The sequence below is a fragment of the Haemorhous mexicanus genome, chromosome 1 (assembly GCF_027477595.1).
Source record: "Haemorhous mexicanus isolate bHaeMex1 chromosome 1, bHaeMex1.pri, whole genome shotgun sequence".
Taxonomy (NCBI): domain Eukaryota; kingdom Metazoa; phylum Chordata; class Aves; order Passeriformes; family Fringillidae; genus Haemorhous; species Haemorhous mexicanus.
This window is the reverse complement of record NC_082341.1, coordinates 118,523,083-118,544,584: the sequence shown is the minus strand read 5'-3', so window position 1 is coordinate 118,544,584 and position 21,502 is coordinate 118,523,083. Positions and strand designations below refer to the sequence as shown.

Here is a 21,502-nt window from a genome sequence, read left to right as displayed (position 1 = left end):
AAAAAATCATTAATATGTAAATTACTAATCCAATTGCAAGAATTACAGTGTCTGTTTTCTAGCTGATTTGCCAGACTAATGTTTTTGGTGAACAATTTGAAAAATCCTCACATGAATTGTGTGTTGTGAAAGCCTATAGCATGATTAATGGTGATAAAGAAATTGTTAGCAATTATTTTTGTTAGCTAATTAACATTTTGTGGTTACTGAGACAGTCACTTTTCTATTTATGAGTTAATTCGTAGTGCAGATCCACTCTTTGTTTAGTTTTAATTTAAATTTTAGTATTTTTAATGTAGTTCAGTTGAAAGACTGGTTGGAAGACGACATGGCCACGTACCAGCTCTTTCTATTTTTTCTATTTGCGAGCAGGGTTGGAAGTGGGTATGCTTTGTGTTTTTTAATAGGATTCAAGCATAACTATATTGCTGATAATACATGAATAATTTTTCAATACTAGTTATTGGAAGTTGTCAGTAGAAGTATCTAGATTGAGACAGGGCTGGTCAGGAGAAACACCAGGGCTGTCAGGGCAGTTCTAGCTAGTCTTTTGTCCGTCTCTAAGTATGTTTTTTCCTTTTGTTGTTCAGATTTGTGGTCCATGGTTCAGAAGGGTTCTGAGCTCGAGCAACAGCTCAGTGTGGCTTTTTATGTCCATCCAAGATGTTGACAGTTTCTTTTGGAAAGAGATTTTTAGCTGGGCCTGCTGTCTTTATCGCATCAAGGTGAAACACTTAGGCTGTGCTATATATAAAGCTCTGTAGTTTGAGCATCTAGAAAATAAGCTGTGGTAGAATGTGGTGGACTGTTTTCTATGAGTTAGTACAAATAAGTACAAAAGAGGCTTGTTTGAGTGCTGTATGAATTTCTGACCTGTGTTAATTAGAAAGTAAAATGTGAAACTGTTTTCTTGACTAGTTGGGTTCCAAGTGTCCTGCATCTGTCTTGCTGTGTAATGCTGTAGGATCAATGAGAAGAATGGTGTGTGAATATTTGAGAGCAGCTCTGCCTAAGTCATGTTCTAAGGGTTTTTTAATGGACTTCAGAACATGGATGTATTTTCTCTTTATGAAATAACTCATGTTTTCTTTCCTCTTAAGACTCTTTTGAAACAGAATTTTTGCTTTTCAGGAGAGTAGGAAAGCTGTGGTGGTGATAGTGAAATAGTGTGTTCAGTATTTTGATTGCCTGTTACTTTCATTTGGAGGGATTAGGTGGAATTAGTATCTGTATGATACATCAATCTTCATTATTTTTCTTGAAGATGTATTTGACAGACCAGTATGCTGTTTTCGTTTTGAACAGATTGAAAACGATATGTATTTTAGAGGTAGAATGCAGTATTGAAGAACTAATTATTGGGAGAGTTTTACTTACATCATAGATTCAAAAAATCATACCACCCTTACCAAAGCAAAAATATAAATTCTGTAAGAATTGCACTTTGCTGAGGTCTGATTTTTGAATGTTTGAGGTAGCTGTTTTTAAGTTCCCAACTTATATTTTGATTTAGTTCTATGGTTGAACATGCTATGCTCTTTTGTCTTGTAGCTATAGCTGCAGTACTTTTTGCTCTTTATCATTTGAATAGTGTTTTTTTTTTTTCCTGATACTGCAGGGACTTTCAATGTCAGTGGTTTGTCTTGAACTTTGAGTTTGTAGAGGCCAACTACCTGTCTTGGTACATCAAAAGTGTGAAAATTTGACCTTTATTTATTGTAGTTGGCTTAGGATAAACAGGTCATACTGAAAAAATTGTGCTTTTGTTTATACAGTTATTCTTCCATCCTCCAGAGTGTGTATTTTTATTAAATTCAGATGAAGGGAAGATTCTTACATAAGAATATATTGTGTAACAGGACTAGAAGCTGTCTTCTAATACGCTGTGCTTATGCTATGTTGTAAGTGTTCTACTAGTAAATTCATGATGACTTCTCTATTTAAAAATATTCTTCACAAGTACTTGTGTAGTCTACTGATTGAAAGAAACTTGATTCTCACCCAGTGAATGGTTTGAAAATATGACTCAAAATTCTCAGTTCTTTCTGAATGAAGGGGGGGAGGGGTAGTGTGTAAACTTTCCTTTTTAAATGAAAGGCTTGGTGGTAAAATACCTATAGATTTCAAAAAGCGAATGTATTGTAACAACATTTTCACATGCATGTTGTAGCTCTAAACAGCACAACCAGGGTTCAATAAGGCAGGAATATGGTTGTAATACCTCAGTCATTGTAAATTGTGTTTTTCTCTGGGGTTTCTTTGGTGATTGAATAGTTCTTATGCTGGTAAAACTACATAGAGTAATTTAGTGGTGCACATTGTTAGGTGTTATAAGCTACCAAAGATTTATATTCCAGGAAGATAAAGAAGGGCAGATGAAGATTAGAAAGCGCCTTCTTGAGACTAGAGGCAATTTAACATTCTGCAAGCTATCCTGCAGTTTTTCTCATTTCTCAGCACATTGCTGGTATATTCTTTTGCACTGTTGCCAATAGAGATATGAAGGTGATTTGTAAATGTGTGATATCCAAAAAGAGTTAATAAATTGATCTGAGAAGAATCTAGACATTTCTGAATATGTATACCTAGGGAGACTGGGACTTATATCAGCTCTGCATCTTGCTGATGGTCATTTGCTTTCAGATACCACTGAAAATAAAAGAAGGTTGAATATGAGGAGGTTGGTAGATGACATATGAATTATAAGTAACTTAGAATTTATCAAATTTCTCTTTTTTATCTTTAGCTCTTGAAAGTCCAGATACTGATTTTATAATTAATGTAGGATAAGAAAAATTTGAAACAAGTTTGAAAGTTGCAAAGCAATTAAACAGTTTACCAAGATGGTAGAGGATTTCCTTATTACTAGAAAACTTTAATGTTTGTTTTTAAATCTGATTGCTTATGAACAGCAGTTAAGGAAGAACCTGTGACTTATGTAGGCAGTCAGACTAAATCACAAGGATCTTTACTTGCCTTACATTTCATTATTGTCAATCTTTGACTTAATTTTCCATCTGTAGTGTTTTCATTCCTGTGAAGTAAATGCCATTTAATCCGTCCTATGTTCTGTATTTTCATCTTATAAATAGTTCTGGCCAAGATTTTTCTCTTTTCCATATAAAAGAAAACAACAACAACAACAAAAGTTGTAGCATTAGGATATTGTATCTGAAGAGGGAAGAACCAGGGAAATGGCCTCCTAGACTAAATTTTGAGAAACTGTCCTTGGTTGTATCTGTAGTAATTGCAGATTTTTAAGTTATCTTAGCCTGCTTTTTAAGAGGGTACTGGTTTGGGCTTTTTTACTAGGTTTCTAAGAAGTGATCTATTAGTAGCTGAGGATGGCAAGAGCAGTTAGAAATATGAATGATGCCTTCTGAAAATTTTCACTTGTCTTCTTGAATGATGGTTCTGATGTTGAGTAACCTCTGTATTCATTGGCTTTTTCCCAGCCTTAGTTGAGTGTAGTTTGTGGAGTTATGTAATGAACCAGATCATGGAACCAATTTGACCTATCAGTATCCTGGAGAAGTATGGTTTTTCTAACTTACTAGAGTAAAGTCATCCAGTTTATTCCACAGTTATACAGGTAGTTGCACCACTGAAAGTTGATGCACGGAAAGGAGCAGAAGAAGAACTGGCTGAGGAAAGGGAATAAGTCTGGTGCTCTTTTTGTTTGTGTTCTTGGTTGATCAGAGAGAGTGTTAGTGGAGGAAGTGCTGGTGCTTACTTGTCTGAGTTAGGTATAAGAAAGAATGAAATTTTTGTTGTCTGTTTCTTGCAGAATTGTTTGCAAACACTGGAAGATTTTACATGCTAATTATTTTAAAAAGTATGTACCTACAGGAAGAACCTTCCCACCACTATGGAGTCAGTCAGTAACTTGAATAAAAACACCTGAAGCTCCATGTACCTGAGAGTACCAATCTTTGCAAAGAGAATGTATTAATCTCTGTAATTCAAGGGAGGCTTGTACTCCACAAGTGCTTTGAAATGGCAAAATTATACATTTAAAAAAGAAAAATCTGACAAAATCTTCAGTTAACTTTGTCAAAAGTAAGGTGCAGACAGCTGTGGAAAGACTTGTTTCCATCAATTAAAAAGAAAAAAAGGAAAGAAAGAAAAGGGATACTTCTGCAGGCTGTGGGCTATTTCCTAGCAATAAGATTGTCAGAAATCCTAGGTTTGTTTTCTGGCTTGTACCTGTTAACTGACGCACAGAAGTTTCACTTTTTATCATGTAAGAGATGTGAGGTTTTGAAAAATGGGGTAAAATTGTATTTAGTATTGGAAAATAAGAGCTTTTGTCTGGTCTGTTATATGGACTGTGTTTTGGCAGCTCCTCAGATCAGTGAAAACAGCAGCGTGAATAGATGCTAACCATCATATTTGAAGCTTTATAATCACATCCATATGTAATCATGACCCAGTGCCTGATCATGTGCTTGTTGTTTTATGAACATGTTTGAAACTAACGCGTTCCTGAAATTCACAGTGTAAGTTTTGTCTGAACTTGTGGGAAGCTGCGTTGTTTTGGCCCACGCTGATTTCAAAGCACTCTTTAATGCACGGTGTTTTCTTACCTGCCCAGATTTGCTTTTGATCTGCTCTTTCACCCTTGATGTTGCTGCAGACCTCTGAAGGCACTGCAGCACCTACTTGGCTGAATGAGGAGCTTCCATGTAATTTGGAGTTTTAGGAGCAACTCTGCATATGATGGCCCATATGTAACTGAAGTAATAGGTTAGTAATATATAAAATGATTCATCTTAAAGGAGGGGAAGGAAGGAAGGAAGAAGCCTCTCAGACTATGAAATACTGAATTACTGACTTTTGAAATTCCTCTTTAGTGAATTGGGAAGTAGGGGTTTAGGGATGTGTCTTGGCTGCTCTGCAGGTTTGCAGCTTGGCTCTTGGGTTGAGTGGAAGAGACTTACTCTGCTGACCAGCAGCTGAGTTTGAGAGCTGTTAAGAACACAGAGACTGTTGGAGATGCTGTAATTAAGTAACCGCCTCTGTGCCTGATGCACATCTCAACATATAAATAGAGCTCCAGATGGCTGCAACCTTACAGATGTCAGGGATTGACAGCCTTTCTTTAAGACTACAGTGTGCCTTGAACATGAGGTTTATAGGCTTTGATACAAGGTGGCGGTGGGAGATAAGATCTCCATCTTCAGTAATATGTATCTTATGATTAAATGTGGTCTTCTCATTAAATTTATTTTGAAGGAGTAGGAGAACAAAATTATTCTCTGCACCTGGGTCAGGAGGAGCCCTGCTACTTATTCATCACACATCTTAGGGTTTTTTTTTTATTTTTTCATTTTTCTTTTAAGTTTTTTTAGTGCTTTTTAAAGCACATTTCCTTTCAACAGTTGGCTATCCAGAAAATTATATGCATTTGCGCTGTATTTTAGAAACATAGCCATTTCTGTTGCATAAAGCATTACTAAAGAATATGTGCCCTCACAATGAGGTCATACTTTCTATTCTTTCTATTTCTTCTTTGTGGTAGTAGTAATGTTCTGTAAAATTAAGATATTTTTTGTTAGATGCTTTAGGTTGCATTGAAGTATTGAAGAAAGGTCCTTGAAGCCTACATTTAGAGAGGATCTTACAACTGACATTAAGAAAGGTGTTAGCTGCATTAAATTTAGCTTCAGTTTCTAGTTTCATTTTCCTCGGATTTATGTGCTATAAAATACTGTGCTGCTGGGGTCTGCAAGTTGAAGCAAGAGAGCATTTTTTGAGAAGGACACTTGAAAAAAACAAAGGAAGTGGAGGTAGAAGGCAGGTTTATAGAAGAACACAAAATGAATTGTAAGGAATATTCTGCACTGGTCTTGTACCTTTGTCTATTATAGCGTTGCTTAAGTTGAGGTGAAGCAGGAAATTCTGCTCTGAAAGGTGAAATCACAGGAACTGTAGCATCTGAGAGGCAAACCTTAAGATTTGAGGTATGGAAGTGAAACACAATTTAATAATGTGCTAATGTGCTCCTAAGTTGACTCCATCTTGAGAGGTAATAAAGGTATATGGGCCTTGCGGGGAGATGTTACCCAGATAAGATATTTACTGAATGATGAATAACACTTGAATCTTTTTAAGCATGTCACAGACTTGTCAGCCTTTGCCTCAGATGAATTGCCCTTTCAACAGGCAGAAATTCTGTGTCCTGTGAGACTCCTGACCCTGGTAATTGGGAGGTAACATTTATGACTCTTATAGGAGACACTGTTACCTGTAGTGTAGTCTCAGTGCTTCTGCAGTAAGGGAAGTGAAACTTCTTTATCAGCAGCCCACAGATGGTGATCACACAGAAATATGTGAATGTCTAGTAGCAGTGTGGAAATGCAGGCACTGAGTGAACAGCCTTGCCTTGATCAGGTAATTCAGCTAGTTCTGTCTGCTTTCAGGCTTGAGCCCATTTTGACCGGGAGATACACGCAAGGAGGAAAGAATTTGGGCCTCTTGGTTCTATCTGACCTGGCATAGAAGCATTGATGAGTACAACACTTAGCATCCAGATGTGGAGCTGCACTTCCCTGCTCTTCCCTGGGAACAAAAAGCAAGATGCCATGTACTGCTTGTGTGTTGCTGTTGTGGATGGAATTTTACACCACTGGGTTTAAAGGAAAGCCATTACTTTGGCATAGTTCAGTTTAAATTTTATGGCATTAAAGAAAAATTTATCAGTATCTCTGTTTGCTCAAGTTTAATTTGTAATCCAGATTATAAAAGACGTATGGGAAATGAGATGTCAGAAGCATGAGCGTGAACAATTAAGATAATACAGGGAATTTAATGACCAAAGTGAAGTTGATTAATGTCCCATTAAACCCAAACAGCATAAATGTTGATTTCTGTCTTTGTCCTGCTCTGAATGCCATGATTCAGTGTTTGAGTTTGTGAAGTGGGAAAGAATTGTACCATGAAACAATGGAACAGTCAGCATTAGGAAATTAGAAGTAGGGATTCTGTATTTAAGGGCAGAAATGGATGGTTAATATAGTCATAGGATTATATGTAGGGTGGTGTGAAACTGTGATGCCTGTGCTGTAATGGCAAAAAGTCTGTAAACAGACATTAATTTCCTTTTAGAGATGTAACAATGGGCGAGTTCCGAACTGCGATACATTTGAATACTTGTAAACAGCACGTGTTGAAAGTATTGATCAACACTGACTTCAGAAGTAGTTGGTCATGGAAGAGTTTATATTATACAAGAAAAGATTGCAGTAATTGCATTGCAATGTAGAGTGTAGAGCAGTGAAATATGTTACAACCAGCACAATGTATTCATGGCTGGTTTTGGTGTTTTATTACCCAATGTGACACAATACATATTTTCAATTAATAATGGAAACTTTTTATACTTTGTGCCATTCTTACATTCTTGTCATCTCATTTATTTTCTTTTATTTATGCCTGCCATATTCTGTCTGATCTGGCAGATGTTAAAGAAAATTTCAAATGTTCAGCTATTTTTTTTTATGGTATTACTGATAATTCATGACAGTTGGTCATACAGACTTCTATGCCATAGTGTGAAGGATCTAGTTTATATGATAGCATGAATTTAATGCTGCGAGTCACACAGTTTAAACAAATAATCTATGTGGATTAGTTGTTAGTGGTTTTGTTTGATTACATAGGTAGCAGGTCTGTCTTCAGTAGCTGTCAAATTGTGTAGTTGTTGAACCTCTATTAAAACAAATGAAATTAGTTTCAGCAATGTAACATTATAAAAGCCTTGAAACTTGTAACGCTGCCTAAAGAGTTTAAAGCTAAAAATGAATAAATAAAGCCTGATACTCTCCTAATGGCCTATTGTGGTAATACAAACAGAAGAAGAACAAAGTGTGTATGGATATATTCTGTTGAATCTTGATGGTGTGACTTTCACTCCAAGATTATGTTAAGAAGTTGTGTTACTGCTGGATGATGACAATATTATGGAATATTTGGAACAAACTTAAAGGCTAATTTGTGATACGTAGCTGACCTTGCCTGTAACAGTCAGCAATAACCTGACCTTTGAAAGAAAAGAAGCTTAGGCAACTGTGATAGGTTCATGCATACCCCCTGTAACTTTGAACACAGGCAGATGTTGTCCAGAGATGCAAGACTAGGGAGAGCTCTCAAAATTATTTTTCTTCCAAATCTGTGAAGACAGGCAGCTGGAGAGAGGCAGTTGACATAGTTCCTGCTGAAGGGAGGAAGGACATGCTGCAGCATGTGTTTGTTGGACATCAGTGAATCTGCAGGAGAGGTTGTTGCTTAAGGCATATATTCCCTGGAACCTTGCTTTACATCATTCCCCTCTTCCTGAAGTGTTCACTGAAATTTGTAACATCCTTGAGAGTAGGTAAATTTATTGGAATTTTGTGAATTCTATCTTTTTTTAAAATTTATTTTAAGAGTAATTTAATACAAATTTGTCCTACCTGCATTAGTGTAGTTCTTTTCCCCCAGCATCATTTGATGAGATGTTGGGTGAAGAAACAGCACAGCACCTTTTTTTTTTTTTTTTTTTGTCTTAGTGGTTGCAAAGCAATTATAAAGGCAGGAGATCATTGCATTTTGTTCCTGGTTTGTGGTAGAGGTATTTCAGCAGTTTTGTGTTAATGTGCATTACTTTGACCTAAGGCAAGTATTCAGAAATTCATTTTGCTCAAGTACAGCTACTGGATGCTGATAGCTAAAGAGGAGGAGGACAGTTCAATTACAATTTTTTTAAATGGTAGCACTTAAGCACACTGGTTGTTTCCCTTTTATTGTACCTTTGCTTCTGATAAAATGTCCTGTGTGTATTTTACATGGGTTTGATGAGGGAGTGGACAAATGGGAGGAAGATAATTCTTCTGTTCTGTGACAATAAAATATTTTTTTTCATTTATTAAGGTTTTAGAATGTAGGGTAAGTTTTTTTGATTTATCTATAGTAGCACAGGTTGTATAAAATCATTTACATGTTCTAATGGTTTTCAGGCTTCAGCAAGCCTATTTTTAGTAATGGATTATCACCCTTTATAGTGCCTGATCATCTTCTCAGAAAGCTTGCTAGGGCATTAACATGATAGAAAAAAATGTTTGTTTGCAGTCTGGAATTTGTGCACTTGTTTCACTGCCCTGAGCCCAACAGGTTGTCCACATGTTCTTTGCCAAGGCTCCTTCTCCTTTGGCGCTGCTACTTAACTGAACACAGTTAAAATGAACTAGGGTAGCCTAAAAAGCATCACCTTTGCTGATCAGGCTCATTTTGTAGTTTAAGAAGCAGTTCTGGGAGAGGAAGCCCCTGGCCAAGGTGTAGTGACAGTCTGGGAGTGGTAGCATCTTCAGTTTATTTTAAAAAATAGGTTAAATAAATCTAACAAATGCTTTGAAAGTAGGTGAATGGCTTAGCAAAATAGATTACCTTTCATGTGAGGAAGGTGATACTGATTCCTGAAGCAATCTGTGGGAGGCAGCTGCTGGATAAGACTGTTCATTCAACAGCAGTAGCATGTATACCTTTTAATGCTGGATTTTCTTAGATAAATTGCATTGCTAAGACTTTCTCTATTGCTCTCACGCATCACTGTACCAGCATTCTGCATGAGTGCTGAAAAATAATTTCAGTTAATGAAGAAGCAAGTAGTTTTTTGTAGTGAACTAATTTTCTCTCCTTGTAAATACTCAAAAGTATGATTAACAGTTATTTTAAACAAAAATGATGAGCAGAAGTATTCAGACATGTAGCAGATCTGGGCAGACTTGGGACTGGAGAGCATTGTTAATTAACAAAACCCCAAACAACTACCACATAATTATTCTTCTGGCATTAACATACACTGATTTCTGTATTAAATGCAATTATGATCATAAAATCCTGACATTTTAGTAATAATTGCATTCTGAATCTTTTCTTTGCAGATCTTCTCTGACTTTGAACAGCCATGCTACTCTGTTGCCAAAAATCAAGTAAAGTGAATGTGCGCTTGAATTTGAAGAAGGCAGTAGCTCTGTTTAATGCCTGAAGGTAATTCTTTCTTTGTCAGAAGTTAAAAAGTTAGAGATTCCTGATGTATGGCTGTCATAAATAGTGTTGATCTTAATAATGTTTCTTCTTTCTGTGTTTTAGTTAGGTTTAGTGTTGTGGTATGGATGGGTAAATGTTTGATTAAAATTTTGCTTTGTGTGTGTCTTGGACACATTCTCTCTTAAATATTGCTTTAGCTTGGGTAGTAGTGTTCATATGAAAACTAGGTACTATACAAGCCTACAAGCCTTTGCCTTTTACTGTGCTTAGATGGAAAAGAATTTCAGAGGTGTTTTTTTTTTTTTTTTTGTCATGTGGTCTGTGCTTGGAACATTGTATTATCTAATCCTTGTTTCTAATTCTACCTGGATCACAGTCACGAATACCCTTTGGGAATAGAAGAGTATGTGCATGAGACTGATCAATTCTGAAACATGGTCTAAAGAATTTATTAATAAAATAAAGAACTTTTACCTTATTCTTGGTGTTCAGCAGTTTTTACCTGTCTAATAACTTAGCTTATAGAGTATGTTCTTGTTTTTCTGATTGAAAATGAAGCTGGTGCCACTGAGTACAGTAGAGTTCAGGTGTAAGGACAACAAAATTCTCTTCAGATCAAATTATATAACTGGTCCTTTTTTATTTGATGTGCTTCTGTTTCTGAAACCTTTTTATAAGAATTCATATTTAAACTAGGTCTATAGTTAAAGTTTGAAAAGCATGAGGATAGCTGCTCTCTTGTAAGCAAACTCTTGCGACTTTATGGAATAAATATTATCATAAAATCTCTCCCCCCTCCTCGTATTAGTGGCACGTTTATTATTTTTCTCTATGGTTTGTCAATTTTTCTATGTGTTGACAAAGAGATAAATACACATTCAGACTAATTTTTGAGTATTAGCTGCAATATTTCAAGGCAAAAGGGATGACTTATATTGCCTGTGTAGTAATTTAATTCAAAAAGTCATTTTTATAATGATATAAAAATATTGCTTAGTGGCTAAAACTTACAGCTTAACTTTCTGTAATTCCTTCCACATAAAAATCTCAGGTCATTAGTGACTGCAGTGCTTGTATTTGCTTTGGAAGTGTGGTGGAAATTACTTATAAGCTTCCTAGCTCCTAAGGAGAAGAGAAAAAAGCTCAGGAGTGTGAATTACTTCAGTGATAGAATCTCAAATTGAAGTTCAGTGTTTTATGAGGCAGGTTAAAGTTTTTCATCTGTCACATACACTGGAAAAACACATGCACAGAGTTACTCATCCAGGTTCTTGTACGGCAAAGGACTGAAAATGTGTGTTGACCTTCTTGCTTGAATACTTCATGTTTGCTATCAGTAACAAAGAAAGAAGCTACAGATTTAGCTAATGCTGAGAATAGAAGAAAATATTTTTTAAAGCTATTACTTATTGTAGACAAATACAAAAAAGAATTTTGCCTTTTTTTCTTTTTCATTCCTTTTTTTTGCCAGTGCTTCAATTTCTGAGGGAAAAAGTATGGGTAGGGATAGCAATGAGCAGATAGACTTATTTGCTGTAAGTTAGAGGAATTTTTAGATTGTGCTGCTGTTTGTAAAATCTAAAAAAGATTTCTGGAAATTACTATCTGGGGCTCTAAGAAGGTATTTCATAATTGAGAAAAGCCAGGTAGTGATCTGGGATTATGGCTTCTGCAACTGGAAGTCATATTTTCTTTTTTCTTTTCTAATTTAATTTCTTTTATTCTTCTTAGTGTATATTCTTATGTGTACTCCTAACTGTATATGCAGAGACTTACCTTGCCTCTGTTTCTGGGTAGAGGAACAACATCTCTGGCTTTGGTAATGAATAAAGAGCTGTGGAATGTGATCACTGATGTATTAATACACTATATATCTGAAAAAGTGTTTTGGAAATCATACATCTTTTTTCATAACTCCTGTGAAACTAACACTTAACATTTTTGTTTCAGTTTCTAAATGATTTTAGCAGTGGAAGTTACAAACTTCAGAGACCTAAAGAAATCATCATGAAGCTATATGTATTTTTGGTCAACACTGGAACTACCCTTACATTTGATACTGAACTTGCTGTACAAAAGTAAGAGAGTAAATTAATTGTGTATTGTTTGTTTTAAATTAAAAAGTGTATATACTTTTATATACTAAGTATTTGACAGATGAAGATTAGGGGTTTTTTTTATGTCATTGTCATTTTCCTCTGGGTTTTCTGGTATTTGAGTGAATTTTGGTGGCTTTTTTCCTTCATGTGTTTTTAATGATTAGCATTTTCATTGCCTTGCCAGGTGATTGTGTGTGTGATTCCATGGAAGGGTAGAGAAGTTATTTACTTTCTGGGACAGTGGCAGAGGCTCCTCACTGAGTGTGGTGTTGTGTTTGGTGGTTTTTGAAAAAACTGTCAGAATGACTTCTGATCTTTTGTGACTTTTTTTGAATACTATTTTTATTTGGGATTTCTCTAGAAAAGGCTTATTTTTTACTGTCTGCCATCATAGAGGGAGTTCTGCAGGTTGTTCTTTCTCTTGTCAGTACACTCACGCTGAGGAAAAGGTGTGCTCTGGAATGTTTTTGGATGTTTAAGAATTGGCATGAAGGTTTTTGTCTCATAGCTAGATGGGTAAAAGTTGGTTTTGTGCTAAGCTGTAAGGCTCCAAACTATTTTACATGATTTTATGTGTAAACCATGTACTTCTGAATGCACAGCTGTCTGAAGCATGATCAGTATTAGAGAATCACAGTTAAGTCCCAACAAATTTAGTGTTTCTATTTTTTTCACTGCATGCTAAAAGCATCTTGGAAATGTATAGATGCTTTTTAGAGAGGTTTGTATTGCATTATTTTTCATTGTTCTCATGTGCAAGACAATTTGGGGGTAGCAAGAGCCAAGCTCATCTGCTGTCTTCATGGTTTGATAGTGATGAATGTGTTGCAAGTAATTGGATAAGAAAGATTTCTACCATGTCTTTTTTTTTAATAATTCATTGTTTCCATTCTCCTGAATTCCTATTTGTAATTTTCATGACTGAAAAAAGACTGTCTAGACTGTTTTTGTGTGCTCTTCTCTAAAGCCAACTGACAGGCAGGCTATTACTGAGCATGAAATAGTGTTTCAGCCATTGTGTTTCTGCCCGGTCATTTACACATGTGCTCACGCCCCTGTAAGCTGTCTGATACATTTAGACATTTTTAAATCAAGGTAAGTGATGTGCAGCATCTAAGCTGCCATGCCAGGCTCCCAATAATTTGCAATGGGCCCACTTTTTGCTCAGTTGGATTGTTCTTTGAGAAAGCTTTCCAACAACTGAACCATGCTAAATCAAAGACACTTCAGTTGAGCAGTGTAACTGCTTATTCTGTATATCTGCATGTATAGACTTGCATTCTCTAGTAAGACTGACTTTATTGGGTTCTTCGCCTGTCTCCTTGTACATGGACAGGCCAAATTATCTTTCTAAAGCCCATGGAGGTGATAGGTGAATGGTTACTGTAACACAGCTAGCAAGTACAAGCTTGCACCCATGAGAGGCTTGTAATGAATTTGTGATGTCATGCTGAATCATGGTTGTTTTAAATAAAAGATCTTTATGATCTATTTCAAGTAACTGTAGCAGTGTTATGTTTCCTGCCAGTTATATCAAAACTATTGATGCTTATATTATTCACTTTGTTTTCTGAAGCTTTTTTATACCTTTGCACAGGTGCTGCCACAGTGTGTTATGTTAGCTGGGGTCAGTAACTGTATCAGATTAGTGAATTCTTGTTTACTTTGCTGTTTACAAGTGTCTTAATGACAAAGTCTAGAACTGACTAAAATGTGCAGTAATGTTAAGATGCCATCAGCTAGAATTAAATGTGTGAGGCTGGTGAATTAAAACCAGAAATGGTCTATTGATAGATATACTGTTTCTGTGTTGTATTCCATAATGTTTATATTAATTTGTTGTATCTATTGTTGAATTTCCTGTTATTGTTAAGTGCTTTATGGTACTTCATGTAAAGTAAGTCAGTCAGAGTTTATTAGGTGGAATTCTGGTTATGTTGTGAATAATGAAGTGTTGATAGTCTTGAATTCTAGGGCCTTAGCAAGTCAGCTGTTTGGTCACAAAGTATAAATTCAAGGAACACAACATGACTTTTACATTTGTATCCTAAATGCTTGGTGTGACTTAATCCAGAATTTCAGCATACTGACAGATCTTCGGAAAAATTTTGCTGGTGATTTATCAGCAATGCAGAGATTGTTTTCTTTTAGCTGATAGTGTATTAATTAGATCTCCAGAATGCAACACATCACGGCACTTACAAAATTTAGAAGCATGTAATTGTATAAAATAAAAATACTTCTTTTAAAAATGTTCTGCTTAGACTCAGACAAGTCACCCGTGTCTCTTACAGAAATACGTAAAATTTGAGACATAAGTTATCTGGTAGTATCACCTTCTTTTCCCATTTTTTTTTCAGTGTGGCTGATCTGAAACATGCAATTCAAACAAAGTATAAGATTGCCATACAGCACCAAGTACTGGTTGTCAATGGAGGAGAGTGCATGGCGCCAGACAGAAGAGTGTGTAGTTACAGTGCTGGAACAGTAAGTGCATGCTGCATTCTTAGCCTAAACTTTCATTTATAGGGGAAGAAAAAGATGAATTAGTAAGGGATTTTAATTTTTTTCCCATAGTTTGCTGGATTTCTTTTGTTTGAGAAACAGGTGTTTGTGTATTCAGCTTCTAAGTGTAGATTTTAACTTGTTCTCAAGACATGTTACCCACATAAGGAAATAATTGATAATTCAACAGGAAGTTGCCTTTACTCAGTGTTTGGTTTTGTTTCCTTTTTGAGTGTAGGACACCAACCCAATTTTTTTATTCAACAAAGAAATGATCTTGTGTGAACGTCCACCAGCTATCCCCAAAACCACGTTTTCAGCAGAGAATGAGATGGAATTGAAAGTAGAAGAATCTCTTATGATGCCTGCAGTGTTTCATACAGTAGCATCACGAACACAGCTTGCTGTGGTAAGTTGATCGTTACTGGATTTGCACACCAAAGGAAAATATGTCAGAGGGAAAGCTTGATGTAAAATATGAAATAGTTTCTTCAAAAGGCAGTAAAAATGCTGTATTAGTGATGATGTACTCTTCAGAGTCTTTGTCTCGGAGTTTCAAGGTAAGTTTTGAGAGATGTGCTTGTTTCTTCAGCATGTTCAGAGTTTCTTTCAAAACTGTAGTGTAAGGCACCTTTTGGATGTGTACGTTTGCAGTATTTACAAAACAAAAGCAATCAGATTGTTTTAGACCGTGCCTTAATGCACTGCCTTATTTTCAGTGTCCTCAGTCCTCCTCAACCTGAAATGAGAAAAGTAACTTTGGAAACAATGTTAACTCAAGTAGAAAATTAACACTAATTTTTAAAAGTGTCTTGCCAAGCTTCTGTTTTATGCTGATGTTTTATGTCTAAACAACTGGTGAGGAATGAATAAAGCTTTTTCCCAAAATTCAGGTTGCTTATTATTGAGTACTGTCTCTTATTTGATTATTGCATATATTTACTTGCAAACTGGTCAGAAGTCCAATTTGATTGTTTCTGTGTTGCTTTGATAGGGAAAAGTTGTTTGCTGCAACGTGGTCAGTTAAATACCAAGTGTCCATGCAGTGAAAACCAGCTGCATGCTCAAGACACTGACACAGTGCCTTCAGTAGTTATGTTTTATTTTTACAAATGATGTTTCTGTATTAAAAACTGATTTCACTTTATTTACAAATTTTGCATTTAAAAGGATTAAGTATTTTTCATATCCTTAAAGATTATTCCAGTGGTTGGCAGCAGGAGAATAGTTGTATGGAGCACTTCACACAAAATGAATAGTGATATGTTTTTTCTCTTGGTTATAAAGTTTCTTAGTTTCAGTGACAATTTTAATGCAGTTGAGAAGAACATGTAGCACTTGAAGTGGCTGGGGTTTAATACTACACAGCATAATTTAGAGAAAAGTGTTAACTGTTGTAGAACAGTTGTAGAATCCGCTCTAGGACAGGGATTTTGGTTTCCCCCTTGGCATCCTGGCCTGTCAGCAGAGGGAAGGTTCTCCTGAATAATGTGAAATAATGTGACCTTGACATACTGTTTGATTTAAGGCAAGGATTGAGTCCAGTAGACTCTCTTTCTCTCTCCCCCACCTGTTGACAGAGCTGACTTTGTAAATAGGACCTTGAGTTATTAGGTGTCTGTGAGTCATATGACTGTCATATGCAAGAGTGGATATCAATGTGAGTTCAGCTAAGGAGTAGGAGGTTTTCAGTTGTGCTCTGTGAAGAGTGAGGGTTCTGGTTTTACCAGCTGAAAGTGCTTTAAAACCATTCTTTGTGAAGTATTAAGAGTAGGTTGTAAAAGTAAGGAAGTCTGATAGCTTCTAAACACTTAACACTGATTCGATGTGAAGGGGGGCTGTAGTAATTGCTACAGTCTTTGTGTTTTGTTGAGGATAATGGAAGTGAAAGGTAATGATACTCAGTCTCATGTTTCTCACTGTTTGATCTGGTTTCTCTGTTCTGTGCCCTGTTTTCCGCTCTTAGATTCTTAATTTGGCTTTCAGTTTGGTAAAATTACTGTGCAACAGGGAACATATTTAGTTCCTCTGGAGTAAGCTTTTTTTTTATTCCAAGGTTTTATAAAAAATACTCCTAGTTAGACTTGAAAAGAATTGTTGGTGCTGCCTAATCTTCCCCCTTTGAGTCTGAAGATTGTATTAATAGGCAGTGCATGCAAGCTCATTTCAGTGTTTATGCCTTTTAAATATGTTAGTTAGATCTTTCTAAAGATCTAAATAACATATTTGTAGTTGTTTCTACATTCTGGGTGCAGGTCTATAATACTATTAATATTTAGCTACAGACTGGAAACTTTATATAGAGAGAGTGATCATGAGTTGATTTGCAAGGAGAAAATAAATCTTTCCATACTTAGTGTCACCTATTAGTAGTATTGCAAGACTGGGGGAAGCAGGGGCAGAAATTGTCTTTAAACATTGATCCAGGTAGAATGAAGGTGTTATTTTTAGCTTGCAGATTTATTTTCAGGAAGATTATTGTTTGTTCCCCACTTTTGACAGTTCTTCCCTGCTTATAGAATGGTTATAGTGATGGTATTTGTTTTCTTATGAAAAACTTGGAATTTTATTTAAAGTATAAATAGGTTGTAATATTCTTAAATATGATTCACCTTTACATCAACATTTAATTTTATCCAAGATTTTAAATGTTCTAAAGCTATAGGCTCTGTGTTAGGCTGTGAAAATGAATTGAATATTTCTCTGGGATGTCAGGGGACTGATTAACCCATAATATGTAATAGAAGATTAGTAAGTAGTCTGTTGTGATTTTTAGATGTACCAAGGTGTGAAAACTGTATAAAGAAGTATTGCAGTATCTTACTAAAGTAGTTTTTCATGATGCCTGCTTGAAGAATATTGAACAGTAATTCACAAGAAACTGAGGGAGGACTGGGAATGTGGTTAGAGCATTAATCTTCTCCAAGGTTCACCATAAGCCTCTTGCCTGGAAGGAAGAAGGAACATGGGCTATTTATCCTTCTCAAAATTGATTAAGATCTGGGGAGAGCTAGAAAGGCGCTGAAACTTTGTGGTTGTGTGATTGATGCACCCAAAGCCGCACTGAGAATACTGTATGGAAGAGTTCCTGCAAAATAGTCCAAGCTTTGTATTTTTATTAATTCTAGAGAAATGGTAACCTGCTTTACCAGAAAAGCAGAATGGCAGTACTTGATGATGGAGAGGTTTTTGCCTGTTGTAATTATTTAGAGCATTTTAATTAATTAAATTTGATTAATTAATATTTACTACTAATACAAGTGGTATTATATGATAATGTAATATGTAGTAGGAAAATAAAGGTTGCATTCTAAATTATTGCTCATGAAAAAGTCCTACCTGTTCTTGTCAACAAGAAGCAGTGATGTGTAAATATTAAAAGAAGGGAAGAATATTTGATAGCTACTTGTTTCTATTTAATCTGGTGTCTGCTCTGCTCAGAGACTATAGGATATGATCTTTAAAATCAGACTTGATAGGAAGTTGCAAACATACAGTGATGTATGGCCTCTAGTTTTTTTTCCTCTCAGTAAAAGTAGTTCTAGGATCTCCTTTAACAAGTATTTTTATAAATCTCTGCATTATGGCCTCTCCATCATTTTTCTATGTCTGTCATTAACCATGTCTGTAATTTTTCTTTGTCTGTTATTGAATTAAATTATGCTTTTGCTTTCTGCTTTTATTTTTTTTTCCATAATCTGTTGTTACTACTCAGGTATGGAAGTCATATTTTAGTTCATAGTGGAGGTCCTAGCATTCTTATGGCCTGTTGCATATATATTTGTAGGATATAACTGTACGTAAAAGCAGCCATACCAACCCGCCCCCCTGCCTTTAAACACTAATTTCTTTGAGTTACATAAAAAGTTTAAAAAGTTGCATCAAAAAAGTTACAATCTTTTTTTAGATTTCATAACTCCTAACCAACAATTATTCCTGTGTGGAACGTATCTTGCATTTGGTTATCCGTGGTACTGTGTTTGTCATACATCCATTTTCTGTTTCTTTCTGTTTTCATGATTTTAGCGTCTCACGGATTTTCTTAAGTTCCTGTTCACCACCCATGATCTCATTATGTAAAATTCCCAGCATAAAGATTAGGTAGCTTTAAAGAAGCTACATCTGTTCCCTTAACTTATTCCTTTACCATTTAAACTGAAATTCTTGCCACAGGTTTTGTCATTTTGTCATTTGCCTTTGTTCATATATTTTTTTTTTTTTAAAGCTCAGTTAAGTCAACTCTCTAAGCCTGTTTTCATTTTATGTCTTGGCATTCTGGTTTCTCCTAGGTAAGAACTTTACATTTGAAATGTCCCTGCCTGAAGGGTTCCACGTTGCCTTTTTTGCAACTAGCCTGGTCTCCCACCTTACTTGCAGTTGAGCAGTTCATGCAGTGAGCTACAGTATGTGGACAATGAAGTGCACACACAGTGTTTGCAAAAAGTTACGTGCACACCAGCTGAGAAAACAAGCTGTTCTCTACACAGTATGTTGTGCAAGAGGCTGTCTTGTGTCAATCTCATGCTCTTTTAACACCACTACTTAAAATAATTTCTGGTAGCTTAGCCTTTAGGAAAGGATTTATTTTTTTTTCCCATGTGATCTAACTGACGTTCCCATGTCCTTTGTCTGGGAAGGATATTGAACTTTTTGGGAGCGGGTATGTTTCACACTTCATGGGATCCTGCTGCTGTCATCATCAAACTGTCAATTCCTGTCAGTTCTTCTTTGAGAAGTGGAAATGAGGATGAGAAACTGTGTGGTCATTTCATTTGGTTGTGTAAAACCGCAACTGTAGTCATAGTACATAGTCATAGATCATTCTTAGTTTAGTTTCAAACACTTCAGATATTTAAGCCAAGAAGTATAGTCATGCTTCCTGAAAGCTGTGGATCTACTATTTAGAGAAATGCTCTTTTGTACTAGAAAGTTGCTTTGAAACTCTCTGGAAAGATTTATTTAAAAATATTAGTGTTCTATGTGGTGTGTAGTGTTTGAAATAATTGTGGTCAAATTAATTTTGGCTAAATTATTCATCTAATAGGCACACTTGTGACTCCTCCTAAGAAGTCTGGATTTCTCTGTAACTCAGATCAGTCTCAATCTTTTAAAGTAATTGAGCAGAGTAAGGTAAAATGGGTTTTAGTTTATTCCAAGGTATAGTGAAAGATTTACTCCAAGGTAGTAGATCTTTCTAAATGCTACTCTAGTTTTTTGTTTTTGTTTTTTTTGTTTTTTTTTTTTTTTTTTTTTTAACCTTTGTAATCAAAACTGTAGATCAAGCTTTTAAAAAGTTGACCAGAACGAAAGAAGTTGGGTGACTTGGAATCAAGCTAGTGGAAACACTTACCTTATACCATGGTTTGACTCCCCAATGTGGTGGTTTTTGTCATTTCTCAGTTTGTTTTTTGATGGGAAGTTCTGTCACTTGACTTCTCCAAACCTGCTCGTAATATCAGAGAGAACTAGTGAACTGTGTGGACAAATGTCCAAAGGACACAGTCACCAAAAATAACCAATATTAAAGGAGAATGGAATAAACAGCTGTCTACTGAAAGAAGTTGCCATGAAATATCAGTCTCCCTCACAGTGAAGTTAACTGCTCCAATTACAGGTTTTAGAAACTTAAATGATGAAGTGTATCTCAATTTAGTAGGTTTATGTTATAGCTGTGTATGTATTAGAGACAATGGTCTTGGTTACTAATTTTGGTAAACAAGGTAGCAGTTCCTTGTTGTGAAAGCATTTATCTGCTGTTGCAGTGTGTAAGTTCGTGGAATTTTACTTTCAAGGATCATTTTTATTGGTCTGAGGTTGATTTTTATGGTGATTGAAACCTGTAAGGAGTCCCTTTTACAGGGTTTTAGACACACGGCAATAGAGGACTTTGACTTATTTCCTTCTACCACAGGGTTTTAGAGAATGGAAAGAACCCTGCATTTCCTGAGAACTTTTGTTCTTTAGAGGTAAGTCCGAAGACCACTTAAGATCAACAGACCTTTGTCAGATTTTGCTCATTCAGATGAGCAAAACTATGACACTAGGATGCAGAGATAGTCTTGAAAATAATCCTAAACACTTCACCAGTTAATTTCTGCTCTAAATAAAACATACTTTGCTGCTTCTACTGAGTTTTGGTTGAAACCAAGAAAAAAGAATTCATTATAAGAAGATTCTTCATCAGAAGAATCACCTAAATTTAAGTTGTGCTTCTCAAAGGAAATAATTCAACTACACAGTCTGTTACAACACCCAGCCAAAGATTAAATGCATTCTGGTTGCCCTGTGGATTTCTTGAAAAATTGGGTTGTGAAGACATCATTATTTACTATTCAACATAATGGCACGTGGCGATTAATCTGGGTCTTGGTGTTCATGTTGTGGTAGTGGTGCTCTTTTAGGTCTTCATTCCAGTGGCGCAGTGAGGCAGTTGCTGTTCTAGATATGCTGCTGTACCTCTGTAGGATGAATGTAGCCCTACAAGGCAACTGAAGTTAACTTTTGTGCTCTGTGCATCATTGGGTGTCTGCCAGTAAGACTTGAGTGTGTCTGTGAATAGTCAATGACAAAAGCAAGCCTGTTGTTAGGCAGGCTTCCTTTTCTGTGCTGGAGCTGGCAACCTTACTGAGAAGCATTAAAACATATGTTGGATTGCAGGCCTTTGCTTCTGTGCTTGATATAATTCAGTTTTTAGACTTCATTTAGCAGAGAGCTGCTTAATTCTTTCTTGTGTAGAGCCATACAGTTATATAAAATAAATTGGTCTTGTTCCTTCTAAAGTAGCTTGAGATCTCTCACAAAAATATTGTCTATGGAGGTATACAGCATGTAGGAAGAACAAGCCACATCACCTGAAGGTTTATTTCAGAAGT

General features: G+C 35.8%; 1 protein-coding gene across 3 annotated transcripts in view; it reads left to right on the top strand.

Annotated features, from left to right (window-relative positions):
- Window positions 1-21,502, top strand: part of RB1CC1 (RB1 inducible coiled-coil 1) — a 65,989-nt gene that overhangs the window by 3,115 nt on the left and 41,372 nt on the right. For 2 of the 3 annotated variants that reach the window (XM_059860528.1, XM_059860514.1), the window contains exons 2-5: window positions 9,921-10,026; window positions 11,977-12,104; window positions 14,486-14,612; window positions 14,869-15,039. In XM_059860528.1, the coding sequence (XP_059716511.1) occupies window positions 12,034-12,104; window positions 14,486-14,612; window positions 14,869-15,039 (369 nt within the window). In that variant the 5' untranslated portion in view covers window positions 9,921-10,026; window positions 11,977-12,033. Of the gene's footprint in view, window positions 1-6,422; window positions 6,587-9,920; window positions 10,027-11,976; window positions 12,105-14,485; window positions 14,613-14,868; window positions 15,040-21,502 lie in introns of those variants that run through there. The other variant, XM_059860521.1, reaches the window with a different exon arrangement.